General features: G+C 41.2%; 2 protein-coding genes across 3 annotated transcripts; both read right to left on the bottom strand.

Annotated features, from left to right (window-relative positions):
* Positions 1–547: 547 nt before the first annotated feature.
* Positions 548–14,446, bottom strand: LOC141954011 (carboxymethylenebutenolidase homolog). 2 transcript variants are annotated; one of them, XM_074893076.1, is made up of 6 exons: positions 14,356–14,446; positions 8,596–8,818; positions 5,840–5,947; positions 3,967–4,109; positions 3,097–3,188; positions 548–2,426 (listed from the first exon to the last, which is right to left on the bottom strand). In XM_074893076.1, the coding sequence occupies exons 2-6, from the start codon at positions 8,808–8,810 to the stop codon at positions 2,247–2,249; spliced, it is 738 nt and encodes a 245-aa protein (XP_074749177.1). In that variant the 5' UTR covers positions 8,811–8,818; positions 14,356–14,446; the 3' UTR covers positions 548–2,246. The 2 variants fall into 2 exon arrangements, with proteins under 2 accessions (XP_074749177.1, XP_074749185.1); XM_074893084.1 differs by lacking the exon at positions 14,356–14,446 and adding an exon at positions 10,225–10,731.
* A 1,852-nt stretch (positions 14,447–16,298) lies between these two features.
* LOC141937023 (carboxymethylenebutenolidase homolog) lies at positions 16,299–21,433 on the bottom strand. Its single transcript, XM_074854820.1, has 5 exons — positions 21,102–21,433; positions 20,338–20,445; positions 18,660–18,802; positions 18,159–18,250; positions 16,299–16,478 (listed from the first exon to the last, which is right to left on the bottom strand). The coding sequence occupies exons 1-5, from the start codon at positions 21,305–21,307 to the stop codon at positions 16,299–16,301; spliced, it is 729 nt and encodes a 242-aa protein (XP_074710921.1). The 5' UTR covers positions 21,308–21,433.
* Positions 21,434–22,047: the final 614 nt, after the last annotated feature.

The following is a 22,047-nucleotide window of genomic DNA, read 5'->3' as shown; positions in this document are numbered from 1 at the left end:
GGTTTGGTTTTTTGGGTCTTCCCACTTGTATACTACAAACAACAAATTATAGCACACAAGATGCTTAGATACTCTATAGCAACTTCAAAGAATAGTAGTAAAATAAATGCGAGAAAAATTGGCAGTTTAAGTTATTCCTAGAAAAGAGAAAGGACAGCAGTGCTTGCAGAACCTTCTCTCCACTGGAGTTGATTAATCACATTCCCACTTCCTTAGTCACAGAATGTGGCTTTGCAAATTCTTCTTTGTACATAAGACTATCCCCCTTTACCTTAACATTAAACTTGACAAATTAAATAGCTTTTCTTTCCTGTTGTTTCATGTTCCTTGATAGGCAATGCATGCAGGTTTTTTACTTAGAAAGCAAAGCTTAATTCAACACATTCATGATCTCTGTACACACAGTTGGCTGCTCTTTGTACTATAAACACATAGTTCTGGATCGCGCATTTACAGCTTACTCAGTGACTTACAGTTTTATCATGAAGGTACAGTGTACTTGTAGTAACTCGTAGCTACCCTTTCACTTTGAACAAATGCTGCATCTTTCTTCTTTTTGCTTAGTCATGGTGTTAGTGTTACAGCACGCATGCCATTTCAGTATTTATGAATGACTGCTGTTCTCTAAATATATGACCTGACCATCCTCTTGCAGCACATCAGCTAACCTTCTGATGCTAATGGAACCCCATTAACGTGGGGTTACTCAGGTTTTACACTGGGGTAATTAAGGTACAATAAAGCTTCAGGCCTCTACACTCTTCTAGAAAAATGTGTTATCAGAGCTGTATCACCCAGGCAACAGCTGGATTAATGTATTACATATAGATGGTGTCATATGAAAAGCAACAGTTAATCAGCAGTCATAGGCCAGAATTCTCTGAAGACCTCCCCACGGAAAGGCCATTAGCAGCATGTAAAGGAGAAAAACATGGATGAGAAAAAGTAAAAAGGCATTAAAATCCCATTGAGAGAGAGATGGTTCATTAATACTCTTGACTATTTTTATATGAGACACACCACAATGTATATTTCTCTGATAGTGTATTTAATTTAGTAAATTAATTAGTAAAATTAAGACTTTTCTAAATTACATTTTCTCCCCATTAAATCACATAGCAGTCTTTATCGGTAGCACTGAGAAGTTGAAAAGGGCCATACATTCTTTTTTTTTTCCTTACAACTTTAGAAGTACCAGCACCCAGTGAAGATACTAGGCAGCTGCTTTCAAACTAATGAACACAAGCCGTTCTCCCCATGAAGCATAATTAAACTGTGGGAGTCACTGTCATAAGACTCAGGTCAGCATTTCAATCAGGTTCAAAAAGGGACTGGCAAACCCACAGAGGCTAGGTCCAGCCCATCAGTGGCCATTCAACACACTGCTCCAGTGGCCACATCCAGCTCAGGAATCCCCTGAACGGCTGGCTGCCAGGATCCAGAGTGACAGAGGAAATTCCCTCCGCAGCCACTGCTGGCCACTGACGGAGGCTGCGTGCTGGGGCAGATGCAATCTTGAGCTGATGCAATATGGAGATTTTTGTTGTATCATTGATGGAAAAATTGCGTAACAAGGTACATTATGCAAAAACATGTAACATTTCTTTAAGCAGCAAGCATGGTTTGTAAGCCATGCATTAAAATGCCCTGTCTGCAGATTGCATTGTACTTTTGAATTCCTAAACCAACCAGGAAATCATCTATAGAGTTTCACAGAACCAAAGGCAATCTGAGAAAGTAGTACCCCATCTGAATAACCTTAGCCACAAATTTTGAAACAAGATATGACCACTTAAGTCACATGTTAAATACATATATACCACAAGGATACAAGTCAAAAAAGCCTATTCTCTCAAAATGAGCTTCACCAAACAACGTATTTGTGTACCTAAATTTAGGGCTTGTGATTTATGTAGAACTTAGATGACCAGTGGCCATAATACATAAATAGATTAATTTACCATTAGTCTAACTTATGTCAAGCGTTAAGATAAATCTCAAGGAACTGGAGAATATTTCACAGCGTAACATGACACTGCTAGGTGAAATTTTAGACTTCTTCAAAAGAATGTAATATGAAAGTGTCAGTTAGAATCTACTGACAAAAATGTCTAAAATATTCTGTTTGCTTATTTCTTTAATTTCTATTTCAACAAACTCTCCCCCCAATTTTCTAAAATGTGTTCTTGAAAATTTCCACAGTGTATTACCTAATTGCATTACAAATTAAGTTGCTTGCTCTTCTGTTAAATGTATTTATTCAGCCAGCTGATCATATCCTTTCTTCCTTCCTCAATATAAGGCTTATCTTGGGGATTGATATCTTCTCTTCTGCGATGTACAAAACCATGAGTTTGTCCAGGATAAATTTTAACTTCATAATTGACTTTACAGTTTTTCTTTAGCTTCTGCTCCAGCAGGTTGACCTGTAATATAGAGCATAGTAGTAGCTATATTAATAAAGTCATATTCCATGCTGCCACTCTTCATCTTATTCATAATTCAACTCCCTAATTTATTATTCAGGCTAGACACTAAAAACCAAGCTCCATATGGGCAAAACAAAAAGTAAAATTATATAAAGAAAAACCACCTTTGCAGTAAGGGTCTAGAAAATTTGTCAGAATATAAAGATAGGTCCAACAATCTGTAAAGATATGGATATAACAAAAGGATTTTCTATATGTGAAATACATGACAATGCTAAATACGTTACAACCGAACAAAAAGCTTCTAACAGACACCTATGGATGCAATTTGGCTTATCCTACATGGTTTATGGGTACCTAGGACCAATAGCAAATAGCGCCATACAGCAAAGGATAGCTTCCTGAGTAGAGCACTCCAAAATGGGATTTTGATAAAACTTTGTTACCTGGGTTACTAGCCATACTTTTACAAAAGAGACTAAAAAAAAAAATAAAAAATCTAGTTTTCATTCTTTGCCTAGGCTACATTAGTCCTTCTATGTCTAGCTCAATTTTGCTGCTTTTTTTTTGACCTTCAAGCACTACTAAGAGGCTGAATTTTGAATCCCAATTCAGGATGGAAAATTAAACATGCAGAAATGAAAGAAGGCGGAGGTTATTAGCATACTTGATGAAGGGGAATGAAGTCATCTTTTTCAGCAAAAATGAAAAATGTAGGGTTCAGGAGATTGGATATATCATCCGAATCCTTGATTAGTCCTAGAAAATATTAAACAAAGAGAAAAACTCCTCAATGGACTTTTAAGGTGAAACCCAGATTCCAATACAGCACTCTGCTTCTGCCCTGAAAAGTGTTCATGTCTCATGCAATATGTAGCCATACATACTAGCTTTACTTTCAAGCTACTGTAACCATGGCTCCTCGAAGAATATCTTCCTAGATTAAAACTCCATTTAAGCCAGCTTCTTAAGATACAGCCTGAATTTCTGAATTAATAAGACTTGAAAGATCCCTTCTGTGCACACAAGCTTGAGTTCTTCTGAACTGACTGGGAAAGTCAATGCTTTAGTTAGTCCAAAATTTACATTCTGAGAACATTAGCACAGGGCAGCTTAGTTATCCCAGCTTCTTGAGCAGAGCGTAAAAAGAAAGCTGGTGTTAAAATAACCACAATCTAACTTTACAGAGTTGCTAGAACAAAAATAACACTCTCTGCTCCCAAGTGACGTTCTAGCTCTGCAGCATGCAGAGCAGTAGTAACAGGAAAAGGGAGCTAAATTGGGAAGGTGACCAAAGGACATGTATGTCTGTCCAGTCCTGAAATAAAGACATGGCTGCTATGACCCATTCTGAAACTAGGAACAAATATCCTTATCACCATCTTCTTTGCATAATATCCTTCCTACTCTGCTGAAAGTATCTCTCGTCATCAGCTAACAGCTTAATTTGAAGAAACAATGCTATATCAAGTACTTAAGCTACACAATATACATATGCATGTGTATCTGCTTGTATTACATCCTTGTATTTACCTACCATAGAGAGATACACCAGCCTTGAATTCTGCATATGTCATCATCAGGTGATGTACAGCAATACCACCCCAGCAAAAACCAACGACCCCTAATTTCTTTGCACCACACTGTTCCTTTAGATATTTCAGCACAGCAACAGCTTCTCTGGAACATATAAGCAAATGCAAATTAAGCACCCATAGTAAAATCAGTATTTGAAAATATGAAAAGAAAATACAGAGATGCATATAACTGTCCCTACATCATGCTGTTATTATATTTTCTTTCACATACTTTAAATAAATCATTATTTCAGACAAATATTAGGGGATTCTAATCTGAAATCATAAGAGAAAAAACCCAACTGAATGGAATTAAATAAAAACACAACATGAATAACACACATTGAAGGAAACCTAAAGGGATGGAAAGTAGGTGATTGATTAAACATCTACCTAAGAGTTAAGAAAGCTTAACATTCTCTGAGAAGCTGGACAAATTTTTGCTTTGTAAATGTAGATAGAAAAGTAATAAAAGCCTCTCTAGAAAATACTATTCATTAGAAAGTCAAAATGCTGACAATAACTGTAGGATAGAGTCTGAGATATTTGCTGCAAGAATGTCAATGTAACAAACATGGTAGATGTTTTCGGAATTTACAGTGTAGCTTGAAATACACCTTACCCAGAATGCTGTATTCTGAAAACACCATTTACCCCTGAAACAGCTATCACCATGGAGAGGCAGTAAGGAGAAAGTATTGGTGGGAGAGAGATAGCAGTTAAGTCTTTTATACCACCTCAAGACTGTATTTTCAGCCCCAGTTCCTCACCCCCTGGGGCACGCAAGTTATATATGCTGTCAGTACATCAATCTCGCAAATACCACATTATCCATCAACACACAAACACACACAGAAGCAAATTCAGTGCCAAAAAATTCTTTCTTCACTGGAGCTGACACTTGAAACATGTGAATCTCCTGTAAGAAATGCCAGGCAGAGCCCAAGCCTTCCTTCCCGTTGCAGCAGAGAGGGGACAGATTCCAAACTAAAAAGTTTCCACGACAACTGACCCCTCTGAGACCAGAGCCCTCTGGAAATGATTCAGTTATGTCTCCCATAACCTTCTCACCAAATACCTAAGCCCAGCAACCTTCAACATAGCTACTCCCAACCCTCCAAGAAAGATATTTGCTCTCTCAGGAATGTAATTAGTTTGGTCTCTAATTAGTCTGACCCCTTCTCAGTATTGTCTTGCCAACAGCTTCCTTCTGTGTTACTAAGGCAGCATAGCACCTCTGCTAGTGACAGGTCTTTGCTGACAAATGCTCAGGCGGTGTTGCACAGGGGAGGGGAAGACACGATACTCCTCTTGGCTGCCAGCACCCTGTCCCGCAGGGAGCCGCCAGCCCTCACTGCACCCTGACAAGAGATGATCCAGCCAACAGCTACCTGGGGCCAGTCACACCGTGCTGGGCAAGTACTATGGCACAATCAAAACCTCTTTTGTTCTTTCCATACAACATCTTAAGGATCAGTCTGTTCCATTCGGTGAGACTCAAGTTGAGAATTATGCTTTCTTACTGCTTGTGTCACTGGTCATTTTTAAACCACGCTTTTTGAGGCAGAGGAAGCAACAAGCAGTCTATGTTATCAACATCAGATGACGGAACTCTTCACTAAGCCACTGCTGAAAGTTCTACTCGAACTCTGTACAAGGCAAAATAAAAGCTCACTGATTCCATCCAATTCTAAGGAGTAACTAAAAAAGGCCACCTTCACTGGTAGATTAGTTGCATCCAATCTCAAACCAAAAAAAAAAAAAAAAGAGGAAAAAAAAAGGCAGTATCTAACAGCAGGTGGCAATGTGATATCCAGCTCCCTGATAACTTACTTGTTTATTTTCCTGGCATCTCGAGTTTTCAGCCAATCATCGAACTTGGACCAGTCATCGGAAGGCTTCCAAGCTTCTCTTCCTGCAAAAAAGTCTGGGCAGATGGCTCTGCACACACAGACACACACAAAAAAATCAAAACTGAATGAATTAATCAAACACTGAGATTTTTTTGGCCCTTCATAGCATGGAAAGTTTCTATCCAGGCATAGTTTTGTTTTGATTTCTTTTTCCTGCGAAAGTAATGTTTTTAGATATCATTGTTAACTATTCTACAGAAATGCCTATGAGCTTTATGTTTTCACTTACAGGCTTTTTTCTACATAGGCTTTTTTCAATGACTAAACCACATAATACAAATTTGATACAAATATTTTTATCCCTACTATTTTACCTGTTTTGAGTACATAATTTGAAACTATACACAGTAAAACAGATTATCTTGTAAAAGATGATCAAACCAGGTATTGATTACAACAATTTTAGATTTTGCATACAACTTAATACCATTTAACATAAATTCATCATTAATGGGTTCCATTTAAACAAAGACAACTACATAAAATAGTTATTTACTACTACAGAGCACATCATGAGTCCTACTTATGACCTAGGGAAAAAAAAACACCACCTGATGGACTGAGGTCAGCAAAGAAGTGAAGGGAAAATGTGTGGGAAGAAAGGGAAAAGTGTTTTACTGCAGACATCATTTGGTGACTGTAAAAAGGGAAGTACAGTAAGAGTCCACTCAGTACTAAAGAGTTCCTGCATCACGAGGGTGCCCAAACCCTGGCTCAGGATGACCTCAGCTGAAATGTGTTGCATAACCAGCAGCAGAGTTGTGACAGTGCAGTCACTAGCGGATAATAGAGTCTCCTCATGCAGAAGGAAACAAGCAGGGACTCTAGAGGCTGCCATCACTAGGTCACTCCCAGATGCTGCTGTGTGTTCTCCCAAGCCCAGCCCATAAGGAAGCAATGGGATCCCTGGGAACCTGCAATCACCTTTCACTTATTAAATGCCTTTGGCTCTCTCCCTCCTCAGACACACCCTATGTATCTTAATGATCATGGTGAAATGACTAGATCAGTTTGGCCCAATGCAGGCCAAAGTATGTTGCAAGAGGTTTTTTTTCCACTGTGTTTGATCATTTCTGTTAAAAAACCAGTAACATCCACAGTACAGTTGTGTTTGGGAAGGTATGGGCAAAATCGCACAGCCTTTGGATAAGTACCTGTCAGAAAAGCTGTGTATTGCTTTGAAAGTGAACCTTCCCAAGCCCACACAGAAGAACAGGTTCTTCCCCACTCAAACTAGCCTGATAAGACACTACAAGCCATCAGTCTTAATGTGGTCTCTGAAATACAGCTCCCATAGCTCCTCATCCCATACTGCACTAGGAAAAAATCTAGCTATTTTCCTCTCAATAAACATCGGTGCACCAGTTCAGCAGCACCTTGAAGCAATCAGGGAAGACACAGCCAGCCTCTCTTCATTCAGACACTGCTGTCTGAAAACTCTCAGCTCTCCTCCTGCCTAGAGCCTCCAGTCTGCTCCCCTTGACCACTGCAGTATTAGCAGTACAGGAGGAGGGAAAGAAGGTATTACAAAAAGAAGTACGACATGGCATGAATCACGGGGAAAATTATAGGAAGTAAGGTAGTGTGGAGAAATACCAGTTCACCAAACACTGGGTACTTTTGACTGAGCAGAATAAGGAAGCACACTGTCATATTAGTGATTTGCCAGTATCCTGCACAGCATGAAAGGTGTAGGTCCAGTTTCATGTTCAGAATGATTGCATTTCGTCACAAGACAAACATACTTCCAATCATGGAGCAAAACAGGGGATGTCAAGTTCTCAGGAAAGACAGTAGCAAGAACCAATTCACTGTTCCAGCATATCAGAAAACCCTAATCCTCACAGAGGTATTATCTTTATCTCGCAGAGACATAGAGCTCCTTTCAGCTCCACAGACAGATCTCAGCCCCATGACAAGTATCTGCTGACATCTGACTCTCCTCATGGTCCGTAGGCTCAGAGCATTAAAGGCACCATCTCTCAAAACTAGAGCGCTACAGAATTAGGTGGAGGTTTGCCTTCCTTGAACTGCAGGCCAGTCCCAATCCTATATGAGGAAATGTTTGTAATGTATACTGCAAATGGAGTACTTTGTAGCATATCCAGTTGTTGCAAGATATTGCTGCATTTTGGAATTTAACTGCTGTAGGGCACTGAAAATGAGTGTGAAAGATTTGCAGGTGGGAAGGGGATTGTATTTAGTACCTCATGTGTGCATGAGTCATTCATATGTACATACTCAATGTGCATATTCAAAATATATGACATTCAATCATTTCTGTTGACAACTTTTTTAAATCCCATCATATAATTTAGCTTAATGATTTTAAAAATACTTCTAAAAACAGAATACACACATCTGTTTCAGAACACACTATTTTTTAATTTTCCCAGCAATGTGAGATGGCTTTATCAGAATCATTTTTACTGCATTGTGTTTTCAATATTCTACACACTCTGTGTGTGCAGTCACCTCTTCTGTAAACAGCAAAGTATGAAGGAAGCATGCTGTACTCTGCAACATTTCACAGCAATGTTCCTTTGTGGTTTTGTACTATGGAAATATATCCCTCAAACTGACCTGGAATTCCTCTCGTGTACAGGAAAAATAGTTCTAACATAAGGCTAGAAATACTAAAGAGTGGGATTTCTTGGAGAAGAAAGGATTTCTTACATGTATCCATTAGCCGCAAGCATATCAGCCATGTATCTGGTGTTTGGGAGTTGCCATCCAAATATATCATGAATCACAATCACAGCTTTGTCTGTGCTGGCAGCTGGTTTGCAAACACACGCCTTGATGTGCTCCAATTCTACTTCCTGCCCACAACCCTCACAGTCAAACCTGTCTCTGATATCACATGGGCAGGGCCTTGATTCATTAGCCATCTAGGAATCTGCAGGAAAGCAAAAAGGACAAGTAATATAATTTATTTGTAGTAACAACTGCGATTATGGGTCATAATCCTCATGCAATCCCCACAGTCCCCTTCAGACACCTAGTAACACCTTGATACTGCAAGGTTAGAAGTGAAAGCTCCAGGTGTTTACCGTAAACAGGCTCTTGACACCAGCCCTCTCTGGTTTCCATAAATATTCATGAATTTCAGGTCAGTCAGCATAACCCACAAGTGCAGCAAGGCCAGAAGAAGGGCTTGTGTCAGTCCACCATTCCTAGCTTTGTGCCTGGAGCAATCCAGCATGTGGTAACTACATTTCCATGTGATGTCCCCACACGCTGCACTTTGTAACAACTCCTCTCATGGTCTCACAGCTCCTCCTCACAGGCTGGGACCTGTAACCTCTTGCTGTTACTCCTGTGAGACCCCACTTCCAGCATGCTGCTTTTCTGACTACTTTTTCTCTTCAAGTTTTCATTGTGCATGTCCCCTTTCCCTTCCTCCATGGGGAATCCAAGGCTGCTACTGCTGCCTACATGCACTTTGCTGGCCCCTTGTAACCCCTGCTGCGTACAGCCCTTTCCCAGGGAACCCGTCATTAACTGGCATCTCCGAAAGTTCTAATAAATCAACTTGAAGAAGGTATATCAGAAGGGGGTTTTCTCTGAGAGTTGCACGCTATGTAATCTGAACTGAGAGTGGTCAGGGGAATAGAGAGACATACACCAGTGTTGTGCATATAACATATCCTCATACATCACAGATATACAACTTCTCTAGAGGTACACATTTTAAAGGACAAACTGGAAACTACTCCATTTCTCCTCTAGTGAAGAAAGGTTTCCGAAGAGTTTATGGCCTGAAAAGTCTTCTCAGAAGAATCCCTCAAGCTCAGTTTAACTTCTTGCTCCTCTGAACTGGAGATGGGCCACTGTCTCACCTTTTTAAACCCAACTAACTTTTGGTGCCCCCTCTTCTTCCCCCTCCACCAAGCAGCAGGTGGTCATACATAGAGCTTTTTTTCTACCCTCATCTGAGAAGCTGTTTAACCTAGCTCTGGTTGCCACTCTTAAGCAATCAAAATGACACCGTTTGCTTATTAACAAGAGCATGTAAACGCACGCACTGGAACGATATTCCTTGGTCTGGCTGGTTCCCTTACTAAAGTGAAATGCAGCATGCTGGCGATAAAAATCAATGCTTAACTATTTTTTGTAGGAATACATCTTAACCATTCATCCCCTTCTAGATTTTCTAACTAATTCAAACAGACATCAAATAAGACCTTTAATACACTTCCAATACTCCCTCTCCTCACCGATTTCTCTGCTACAAATGTGTGTAACATGTAAATGGTATTAAAAACAAATCAAGAAAACACAGTGAACAACAACACAAATTACCCCAAATCCTGCTTCTGTAGTTATGCTCTTTTCACAGGACAATATGCTTTGGGTGATACATGGACAGGTTCCCAGCACCAAGAACCGGCCCCCTTTAAGGATGTCTCTCAACAGTGCCTTTTTTGAACAAAGCTCATCTCCTCATCTTCTGCAATCAAGCACCACATAATCTCCAAAAGATGCAGCTGGAGTTTAACTTGTCGGTTAGACTGCAGCTTTGCCAGCATTACAATGAGGCAGAAGTACTTTTTCCAAATCTCAGGCAAAGCAAAGGCATGAGACTTCAAACACACTCAGTATAACCGACCAGACTCAGAACAACTCTCCTACCACGGTGCTTGCTGACTCTTTTCCTTCACGGGCAATTCATCTGAGGAGTAAGCCAACAAAAATGTATTTCTATTTAAGTAAGACTTGTTTATTTTAAAATAAATCTGTTTTAAAATACATGTTAAAACACAAACTGTGTTTAAACACAAATAATAATATTGCCGAGGTTTAATAAACAAAAACAATGCTGCATCAGTAAGTTTTTTTAAAAACATAATGACTTGAAGGGTGTTTACGAATTATTCACAGAAAGGGGTAAATCATCTGCTGAGGCTATCTCTACAAACATGCCAATATTCACAGCATAACATTTCTTTGAACAGAGTGAACGCTTGGTAAAAATTACTAATTAAACTGACACAGATGCAGATTTTCAAAAGTACGTAAGAATAGTTCACTGAAGGGATAAATAGAGATGTTGAGCAGACCATGAGCAAAACACTTTTTTTCTCCCTGCACAGCTAAAATACATTTAAATAACAATTGCAGGAACCTAGGATTTTAGAAGTTGCTTATTAATTGAATTCTAATTTACACCTGTATGTAATTCAGTCACTATAAATTTAATGAGAAAAGGTTGTTAGTTGAGGAATCTGGTTGTATTTGCAGTTTAGATCAGTTCTTTGCATTTGTGAAACTTCAAATGAAATACAGTTCAAACTTGTCGCAGCTCAGACACATGAAGACTTTTAACATATCAACTACTCATGTCTGAGCTCCACCTAAGAAATCAGTTGCGTTGCCATCTCGTTTGACTTTTCTTTGAAAGCTTTATGAAGTGTGAATTTCATCATGACTTTAAAATGCTGCATGCCTTGCCTTTTTTCAAAAAATTACTTGCTATACTTTACAGTCTCACAGTTTTAGACACTTTGTCACATTTTATCAAGCCCACACATGACGTATTTACAGCCCAGATCTGGCATTTCCATTGCCTTGATTTACCCTTCCCAGCTTCAAGATCTAGGTATCACATAAGACCCCTCTGTAAAATAAAACCAAATAGCAAAACAGTTTTGGTAAGATCCAGTTTAGGCAGAGTCTGACCTGTGAATTTCTAATATTGTGGCCATAGCACAACAGCATCTGTGCTGTTCTCCCACCCACAGTGGTGAGCCTGGGGCTACACCATCGACACAGCAATAGGTAACAAGACTGAAAACAGCTCTAGGGTGAAACACTTCCGTTCCTCCTCCTCCATCCCTCTGCTTATTCTTCCCATTGCTCAGAAACACCTCATCAGCCCCTTTCCTGCTTCTTCTATGGCATGTCATCAAAGTGGCAGCTCCCTGTTTTCTCATCCAGTGAACTCTGATCCTCAAGTGATAGGAGTGCCAGACACAAAACCGGAAAAAATGATCTCCACAATAGTCCATACTATAGCAGAGGCTTCTCCTACCTTTAACGAGCGCTGGCAGTGCTTGGATGGCTGAAGTTCAGATTTACTAGTTGCTATTCTTTGAATGCTACTTCTTCAGTAATGCGTATTTGGGTTGCCTAAGATACATCCCCTCTCTATTAAGTTTGCTGAGTCATTTTAATGTGATTTTGCACTATTTGGCCAATCAAGTTTAAATAACAGAATTGCAGGAGATTAACTCAGCATTTTGGACCTCATACTGTTTGTCACAGTTAAAATTCCCTTAAGCAGCTCAGTATACCTCTATTTATATTTGTTTATATGAGAAAAAAGATCTTACTCATGATGAGCAAGCATAAACAGAATACCCTCAGGGTACAATTCAAATCATGCTTCTTCCAACTCATTGGCTTATCAAATTTTAATGATATCCCAAGGCAATCTGATTTTGCCGTGTACAGGAGATAAACTGATAAACATTCGGTAGTACAAAATAAAATGCAGGGTGTGACCATATTGTATCACAACCAGGGCTCCCTCTGAGTAACTAGAGTCCTAAGGAGGAGGTGACACTCCACCTTTATCGTGCTCCAGCTGGCTGCAGTGCCTTGCTGCACGCCGAGACAACATTCAGCAGGTTTGCTCGCTACAGCTTCCCACTTTGTAGGAAACCAGGTTTCCTCTCACAGTTTTTCTCACCTTTACTGCAGGATTTCACACGGACCATTCAGAGCGTTGATTATTGTAATTAGAGCTAAACCCCCTAAAAGTCTTCTTCAAGACAATCACGGAGAGGGGCCCCATCTTGTGGACGTTTCCTGGAGTGAGTATGGCTGTGAAGCTGTTAACCACAGCGCTTTTAAAATGCAGTGCTGAAAAGCTGGCTATGATAGCGATCTGCATCAGATCTCACCTAAACTGGAGTTATGTCAGGGCTGCGCAGCTAGGGGTTATGCGCAGAAAATGGCTTCTTTCTTTCTCTCGAGGCAAAGCATCCTCACCTTTCTGCGGTTGTGAGGAATCCTGCTTCAATACGGCTTTTAAAAACCTGGAGCAAAGTGCTGCCTGCAAACTCCTTACCAGCACAGTGAGGAGGAAGAATGAGGGCAGAGGACAATGAACCAGAATGAGGTCAGGGCATCCACTACCACCAAGGTTGACCAACCAAGCCTGGGAACAATTTATCAGGAGCCCCAGAAGCCATGGCACCCATGGCCGTGTGCTGTGAATGGCAGGAGACCCTGGATCCCCAGCATGGCTGGAGACACTGTGCCAGCCCTGAGGTCCCAGGCTCAGCACATCTGGAGAAGAGTACAGGCAGGTTTTCACACCTCTTCTACAAAAGCTGTTTACAAACTTGCAGCTTAGTCCCACATGCTAGCCCATGGCTACAACACCCAGCTCGTTAGCTTCATCTAAGGAGGTTCCCCCCTGAATGTTTATTTTAAGAAGCTGTGTAGTATTTGGGAAAACAAACAGGAGAAAGCTGTCACACATGCAATGCATGTTTCTAGCACGCTTCAAACGGGTTTTTCACACCAACAACACAACTGGCATCTTTCAGGACAAACTACAGCCGACACTGCTCTCCCAGCTCCCTCAAATTTATATTTTCCTGATTCGCAAAAGCTTCATCATGCTCACCCCTCATCTGCCACAAAAATGACGTTATGTATGGTGCTGCCTTCACAAACCCACAGTACTTGGAGGATTTTTCTGAGGTCACGAAGGCATACAGGGACAGGAGTGGTGCCAGGGGCCTGGAGCGCTCCTTGGGGTAGGTGGGCTGCAGCATCGGGACCTGGATGTTTGACTACACAAAATACAGCCAGTGACCTGGTACGGCCATCTGGGGACATGGGGCTAACACAGCCTCGGGTTATCATGCAGAGAGCACCAGGTCAGCATGGGATTTTGGGGGGTCAGAGGAGGTTTAGGGTTGAAGGTGCCTCTACGAGTCACCTCATCCAACCTCCTGCCATGGGCCAGGGCAGCTTCTAAGCCAGACCGGGCCGCTCAAGGTTTCACCCTGGGGGGTTTTGAAACTCTCCTAAGAAAGCGATTCCACCACTTCTCAGGGCAGGTTGCTCCAGAGCTCGGTTGTGAAACACCCTCCTCTCCTCTGAGCTCAGAACTTCCCCTAACGCCAGCTGCCCCCTCGCCTTCCCCTGCGCCCTCCTCACAGTGCCCCCTCCACCTCCCCGTCGAGGGCGAAGTCGGTAGCAGCCCGGGGTCCCCTCGGCCCCCCGGCCCCACCGCCCCGCGACCTCGGCCTCGCCTGGCTCCCCGGCCTGTAGCCGCCGGCCCCCGCCCGCCCCGCTCCCGCTTTCCAGCGTCGTTCTCGCCAAGAGGGGCCCGACCCGCGCCCCTCCGCGGGAAGCGCGGGGCGATGCCGCCGCCACCGCGGGCGCCTCCCCCGCGCCTGAGGGCGCAGCCGTTACCGGGGGTGCAGCGGGCGGCGCTGGCTGCCGGGATCCGGGGCGGGGAGGGCTCTGGGCAGCCGCGGGCGCCCGCCCGCAGGTGCCTCTCCCCCGCTGGACGAAAAGCGGCCTCCCGCCCCCGGGACGAGGCGGACCCTCCCGGGCGGAGCCGGTGGAGCGGTCCCGGCGGGGAGGGTTACCGGTGGCTCTGGACGGCCGGGGCTCCGCTCCCAGAGCTCGGTGAGCTCATGGCTGCCAGCAAAGAGCGTCGGGGGGGGGCGGGCGGGCTCTGGAGGCGGCTGCCCCGGCCTCCTGGGGGAGAGGCGAGGCCTGCAGGTGAAAAAGGGGGGGGGGGGGGGGGGATTGGTAGGACTTCCCCAGGTCCCCCCAGGACTGCCTAAAACCTGATCTAGAGCCGCAAAGCACATCCAGGCAGGCACTTAAAAAAAACCCAAAATCCACACATATATTTTTCTTTTATCCTTCTGTCTTGGTGTCAGAAGAAATTTATTTCAGCAGGGCAGTGCCCAGAGCAGGATGCTTGGTTGCGGAGCACGAGGCTGCTGTTGCCAGCTTTACAGAAGCACGGCACCCTAGCAAGAAAAGCAGGCACTGGAGGTACCCATTTGCTCACAACGGGACGTCTCTCTTGGCTGTAACACAATGCTTCTATTTTCCATTTCAAGTTTCATTCTAACTGTTGAACATCCTCCATCACTATAGCCACACCTACATTGACACAGCTGCCCATAGTCTATAGCTCCATAGTCTATTGATATGGGTGCCCAAAAGGCAAGTACAGCCGCGCTGACTGGCCACGCAGAGGCTGACTGGCAGGCCCGAGAGCTGAGCAACGTGCAGTCTGTGCAGTGCCTCTAACTGCACGACTTCTCACAGCTGTATTGTTTGACATAGTCTGTTAAGGTATGCAGACAACCAGCATACTGACACTGGATAGTTACACAGGTAGGATAGCAATGTGTGAAACTGTCAAACGTTCCTGTTATCAAAAGGAAAGTAATATCTGTGCAGATAGCTAGCCTTGATTTATGACTACGTTAACAAGGCAACAGGGTGAGAAACTGACATGTAGAAAATTAAAAGGGACATGGGTCCCTTAGAGGATCTCTCAGTAAACACAAGTTGCCAAGTCATTACCAAGGCAATGAAATTAAAAAATACAAAAAAAAAAAAAAAAGGTCAGAACAAGAGATATCATGTAAAGCAAACAATATCATCAAGACTGAGTGGGGGTACCTGTTTGTCAGCCTGATGCCTCATCACCACAGTTTGGACCAGGACAATAAACCCACTGTTTCCCCAGTGTTCATGCCTGTGTTCCTTCTGCAGCCAGGAGGGACTGGTTATGCTTTTCCTTGATGTTGATGAAGGAATACTAGAAGTGCCTTTCTTAACATTGCCAAGGCAACACCCGGAGGTTGCCACCTAACAACATCATTCCTTCCTAATGGACATAGTCAAATGTTCATTTCACGCATGGGAAATTCTGCTTGGTACAGCAGTATATCTGAGACAATGCCTTGTAGTTAATAAAAAAATGTCTATATGCAAAGCCAGGGTGTCACTGGGTTAACACCTATGACCACCAATCATCATACCAAAATAAAGCATGAGTTACTCAGCTAAAGTCAGGATGAAGTCATACTCACTAGCATAGACAAATGGATAAACAATATCATTACTATTGATGTCATAATGTAGAATAATGAAGCAAATACAAAGCAAGATAAATTCAAGCAACTTTTTAATGCCTAATCATCCCTTAGTCCAACTTTGATTTCACCATCTTGTGTAAATCTTGTAAAAAATAATTAAGAACTATAAATTAAAATGGTCCTATTTTTCTTTGTGACAATTTTCAAAACCAGATAGTTTTCCTTTGGCTGTTCTCTCGAATTAAATCATACACTGATCTTGAAGCCTAGTGTTACTTCATGCTTTTGTCAAGTAAACATTTTGATCCAATCAATCATATCCCTTCTAGCTTCTTCAATATAAGGTTTATCATCAGGTTTCATGTCTTCTGGCTTCAATTGTGCAAACCCATGAACTTGTCCAGGATAAACTTTAAGTTTATATGCAACTTTACAGTACTGTTTCAACTTCTCCTCCAGTAAGGTGATCTGTAAAAGAAAGCATATTTCCATTATGGTGTGGGTTGGTTTTTTTTAAGTTTGCCAAACTTGCCATTTCTCATATTGCTCCATCTTTGTCTTTTCTTGATTGTCACACTTGAAGCAGGTTTTGTTGCTCAACAGATGAGAAAACCCCTCTTTAGAATATGACTGAAACATTTTTTGAAAGTATGGGTGAGTCTAAGAACCTCAACAGTTACTGCAAAGATGGTTTGGTAAATCTCATTCCTATAAAGGAACAGGTGTATTTCTATTCAGAGACTTAGGCTTGTAACTTAATTTTAAGCTCTGATCTTGACAGAACATATTCCCTAAACATCAGTGACTCTCAGTCCAAAATATTTTGATGGGCTTAGTGACAGAGTTTAGGAAAACACAGGGTGGTTTTTTAGTTTACTGTATAACAAAAAGACACTGCTCCTGCACAATCTTTTCATGATAAGTACACACATGCTTACACATAGAGTACTAATTATATGATTACATATACATTACATATACATATACTGTATACACGTGTAGACACATTTTTGTGCTCATTTCCATTAAAAAGTCAGAAGATAGGAGAATGAACACTTATTTTGCCCCTGCAAACTCAATTCTACCCATTGTGCAGATTAGGCAGTATTATGATTTATTTCATGTTCACTTTTTTTTTTTCCCCACAGAGCCCTTTATTGCTCAGTGCAAAAAACGATGTATTTGAGGATTTTAATTTTTTTAACACAGGGATTTTTCTTACACAATCTGCACAGGTAGCTCAGAGAGAAAGCTTCAGGAGAAAAAGGTATCGTTTCAATGTGTAGTACACGATGGAAAAAAATGTATTTATGAAAATTACGCCCCTGGGAAAAAGACACTTTGACCATAAAAAGGGGGCAGGGAGTGAAGGATTTGTTTTCCTGTGCAGAGGAGACACATACCTGAGGTACAGATCAGCATGCTGAATAACACAGAAGTTAATACTGATTGGCTCCCTCATTCCCAGAGCACACTGCGAGTTCCCCAGTTAGACCCTACTCCTACACAACAAACTATGCTAGAGGTGGTAGTTACCCTTGTCACTGAAGAGAAAGAATTTATGCACAGAAGAGGGCACCAGCTTCCTACCCATTTATTTATCCAACCTTTCAGATACGCTTATATCAGAATATAGATGGCAGCCAGGAGTCAAAACAGAGTCCACAAGTTGTCATCATCTTAGTTAAAATTCATGCCCACTCTTCTGACACAGTTCATTTTGTCTTCTTGTACCAAAATCAATTAGTCATTGGTCCACATCATCGGGAAGTTCAGTTACTAAACTGAAATTACTTTTTTCCATTCAGTGTCCAAATTCAGTGGTTTAACTATCTGTTCTCTCATCCATAGCAGTAGTATTCAAGTTTTTGAGATGTTTGGCTTATACCAGTTGGACCTCCCTGCCCAGTTTCACACTCTGCTTGTCCAGCCACTCAGAGACTGACGACTGGTCTTTACTGCATTTCTCACCTCAAAAAGGAAGCTTTGAATAACCTAAGCAAAACATGGGGGAAATTGAAATGTAAACAAAACAATCCATCCTGTCTGATTTTTCATATCCAAAACTGGTTTCTAACAAGCTAGTATTTCTGTGTGGGATAAAAGAACTATGGGAAAAGAAAAAGCATTTCCAGTACAACAGCTTACCTGATCATAAGAAATAGTGTGATCTTTCTCACCAAAAATGAAAAATGTGGGATTTAGTAAATTGTATCTTTCTTCAGAGTCCCTAATAATTCCTATAATGTTTTTGAGAAACAGTCTGTTAGTGAGGTTAACGTTCTTGCAAGATAAATGGCAAATTAAAAGACAAACTTTCTATTTAGGTTTACTCATAATGCACATCTTTTAGATCAGGACATTTTCTATTTGGATGGAGAAAAAAGCATTTGGAAAATGTATTTCCCCACTCTCCAAGCACTAAAAAAAGAATGGAAAATTACTCTGCAAAAGGAAACATTTTTTTTCTGGTTTCCACCATTCTTAAATTTTGATACCAATATAGCATATTGCTGAAATAATCATAATTAAAATCTGCAACTCACCTTTGAGTTGAGTATTTACAGAAATTGTTACAAAGAAATAGCTAGACTTACAAACTACACATAGTCATGTGAGCCCATATAATTTCCATGTGTTCTACACTACCATAGAGGGACACCCCAGCGGTTAATTGAGGATTTTTCAGCATCAAGTGATGTACTGCCATTCCACCCCAGGAAAACCCAACGATACCAATCTTCTTTGCACCGCATTGTTCCTTTAGATACTTCAAGACAACATCAGCTTCCCTAAGACATATAAACAAAAGTAAACTAAGGAATCTATTGCAGAATCAGTACTTTATAATTTTAAGAACTAAATTAAAAGAGATACATGAATTTTTCTGCATCTGTACCCCCAGTCGTTTAAAACAGAGAATACTTAAAAAACACATTTCAGCCCAAAGCAGTGGCTTCTATTTTTAAATGGGAGTTAACATCTCTGGTCCTAGTTTAGGGAAGTACAGGTGTAGGTACTTAAATACTTACCTGATTTGTGACCTGCTCCTTTGTTTTCAAAATAAGCAAATTTTTAATTGAGTCACTTTGTCTAGGACAGGACAACTAAAGACAAGACATATCTGCAAGTAGAACAACATCCTGCATTATGGATTGTAGGAATAGTTAAGCTTCACTGTGCTACCTCTACAGAGTCCACCTATTTAGATAAAGATTTATCTTGAGTATGTCATTCCTGTTGCATGAGTTAATATTAAAATATCCTACCAAGCCCACATGCAATAATACTATACTAAAGTAGCAATTACTCAAAATTAAATTGCCAGTAGCTATGTTTAAAAAAACAGGTATTGCATGAGGTATAATGCAAAAAATATGAAAATTGGTTTTAATGTAGGCCAGCTATAAGTGAACCCTCAAAAGACAGCACAGGCATGTCTTTGAGGTCTTAATTGTTTAAGACAGTGCTCACATATCTGCTTACTCTTTGGAGTAGGATTTTTTACAAGTGTTAGTCATTCGCCTTTTCAAAAAAATCAGTCACAACTTCTGCAACTATATGGTCAAAAGCTTTACTGAGAGATGTTCAAGTTAGGCTGTGACCCCTGGACCTCTTGAAAGGATCAGAAGAATACCTGTGGCTTACAAGATGATAGCTGAGTGTCACTGCCTCACTATCATCTTCTGAAGTTTTAGACTGTGGTGATAGATGCTGAAGAAACAGTAACGCCTCACAAAATTCAGGGAAGTCCTGTTACAGGCACTGCTAGGCTCTACAGATAGTGGGTCCTCTACTTCACACTGAGAAAAAACAGTATAGTTGATCAGATATATCTTAAGTTTTGGGCAGTCTTGCAGATTTTGATCTAGTGCTGCTCAGAGCAATACCATCTGCACCTATCATTATCTACAAGGCAGAAAGCAAGATGAGCGAGTGACAACTGGCAGATAACATGAGCAGCTGTTGAAGAGTTTTCCTCATTATCCTGAGGAACTGGAGGCAGAATCAGCACTTGTGAGAGTGCTGTGTATTTCATAGCCTGTGAAACACTCACTATGAGACTCTGTGGCCAGTATAAAACAGTTAGAAAAGGGCCCAGGAAAACATGATGGGGGACAATAAGCAGAGTGATGGATGGAGCGGATGATCCTGTCTAAATTCCAGCCAAGGCAGTGCCCAGAACCACAGAAGAACCGCCCAGAATAAGCAATTGTGCATGTGCAGCCAGCTTGCCCTGCTGTGAGGTGCCACTTTTAACATTTCATACAAATTCCCCTTGTTTGCTGTGTGTTCTTTAAAGTTCAAGTATAAATATGTATCTTACTTGTCTACTTTCGTAGGATCATGATCTTTCATCCAGTCAGCAAAGTCAGCCCAGTGATCAGTCGTTTTCCAGGGGTCTGTCCCCTTGAAGAAGTCAGGGCAGATCGTTCTGTGTAAGACATGGAATCAAGTCAACTTTCACATCCAGGCAGGGAGAATCTGTGGATTCTGAATGTCTCCTAATATCTTTTTTACTCCAGAGTACACATCTACATGGTTACTATCTGAATCATATTCTACTCATCCTGTTCTGGCAATGGGCAGAGCTAAAAGTATATGTCATTGTATGGAAAAAAAAAAAAAAAAAAAACAACCCACAAATAAGCTCTCATTATTTCCTTATACGTACTTAATACAAAAGTAAAGGGATTAAGCAACCCTCCTGATTCTATATAAACACATATATATCTCTTTGCTAGTAAACGCTAAAGCAACTATTCAAAAGGTTTGGTTCTGAAAATCTTATACAACTTAAGGATAGATACCAACATTTATGTTTTAATCACCCATGCTGCCACATGAGTACAAACACTGGCACTTCAAGACTCTCCTTGTGACTTTGTGCTCAGGTAACCATTTTTGATGGGACAATTTTAGTAGCTTTGGTGGCCTCATGGGAACATTTTGTCCCTTTGTGTTCTTATTTGCTGACTGAAATTATATGGCTGCCCTCTGTGTATGGGAAACATCATATGCCATGCTGAGCTTTGGGCCTGGTGATCTATCAGTGCATTTAAGAGGAATATAGGAAAGACAGTTGCTTACATGTATCCATGACCTGCAATCAAATCGACTATGTATCTAATGTCTGGGAACAGCCATCCAAATATATCATGAATCACAATCACAGCTTTGTCTGTGAAAAAAGATGGTCTACAAACATATGCCTTGATGTGTTCAATTTGTACTTCATGTCCAAGGCACCCATATTGAGTTCTTTCTCCAGTATCATATAGAAAAGGATCAGCCATTTGGAAACCTAAAAAATTAAGAAAAAAAAAAAAAAAAGAGCAAGGAAGTCAAAAGAATTTGTTAACACAAATTATTAAGGGCAAATAAAGGCAAATACAATCTGCAGAAAGTAGTTCAATAACTTTTGTAAATAACATTGACATCTTTGTCTGAAAGGAGAAAGTAGAAAAAAGCAAAAGCAACATTCCAATGCAGAATGGCTCTTGTCCATTATGTGTTATTAAGCTGAGAATGAAGAGAAATATCAAAAGCAAAATTATAAAATTACAAGCAACCTGCACATGTAGATCCTGGCTCTCAATCACATTTGTTTTGCTCCCATGCCGCTCTGTCAGCACTGGTGTGAAGCAGTACGGCTTCAGATCTCACTCTCTCCCCAGGCATGGGGCCATCATGTGTGTCTTCATGGGGAATCACACGCTGGTTTCTCTGAATTATGAGACGGGTAAGGACCACAGCACTCAACTGCTACAGAAAAGTACAGTGTTGGGTGCTTCTCTCAGTGCTGGTGCCTGCTAACTAATCTGTGCTTTTGGTAGCAGCATCACAGCTGTTCTGGGAGCTGATATATCAGGCACAGTTGGGGAAGGGCTGCAGTATGAATTTGTAAATTAGATTCCAATGCCTTGGGCCCATATGCCCTTGAAAGGGATTGCAAGGAAAAAAAAAAAAAAAAAAAAAAAAAAAGGCAGATATGCAAATCTCATTCAAAATACAAGAGAGTGTTTGGTTTTGTCCC

Source organism: Strix uralensis, chromosome 1 (genome assembly GCF_047716275.1).
Source record: "Strix uralensis isolate ZFMK-TIS-50842 chromosome 1, bStrUra1, whole genome shotgun sequence".
Classification (NCBI taxonomy): domain Eukaryota; kingdom Metazoa; phylum Chordata; class Aves; order Strigiformes; family Strigidae; genus Strix; species Strix uralensis.
Note: the sequence above shows the minus strand (reverse complement) of the source record. Positions and strands in the feature narration are given on the sequence as shown.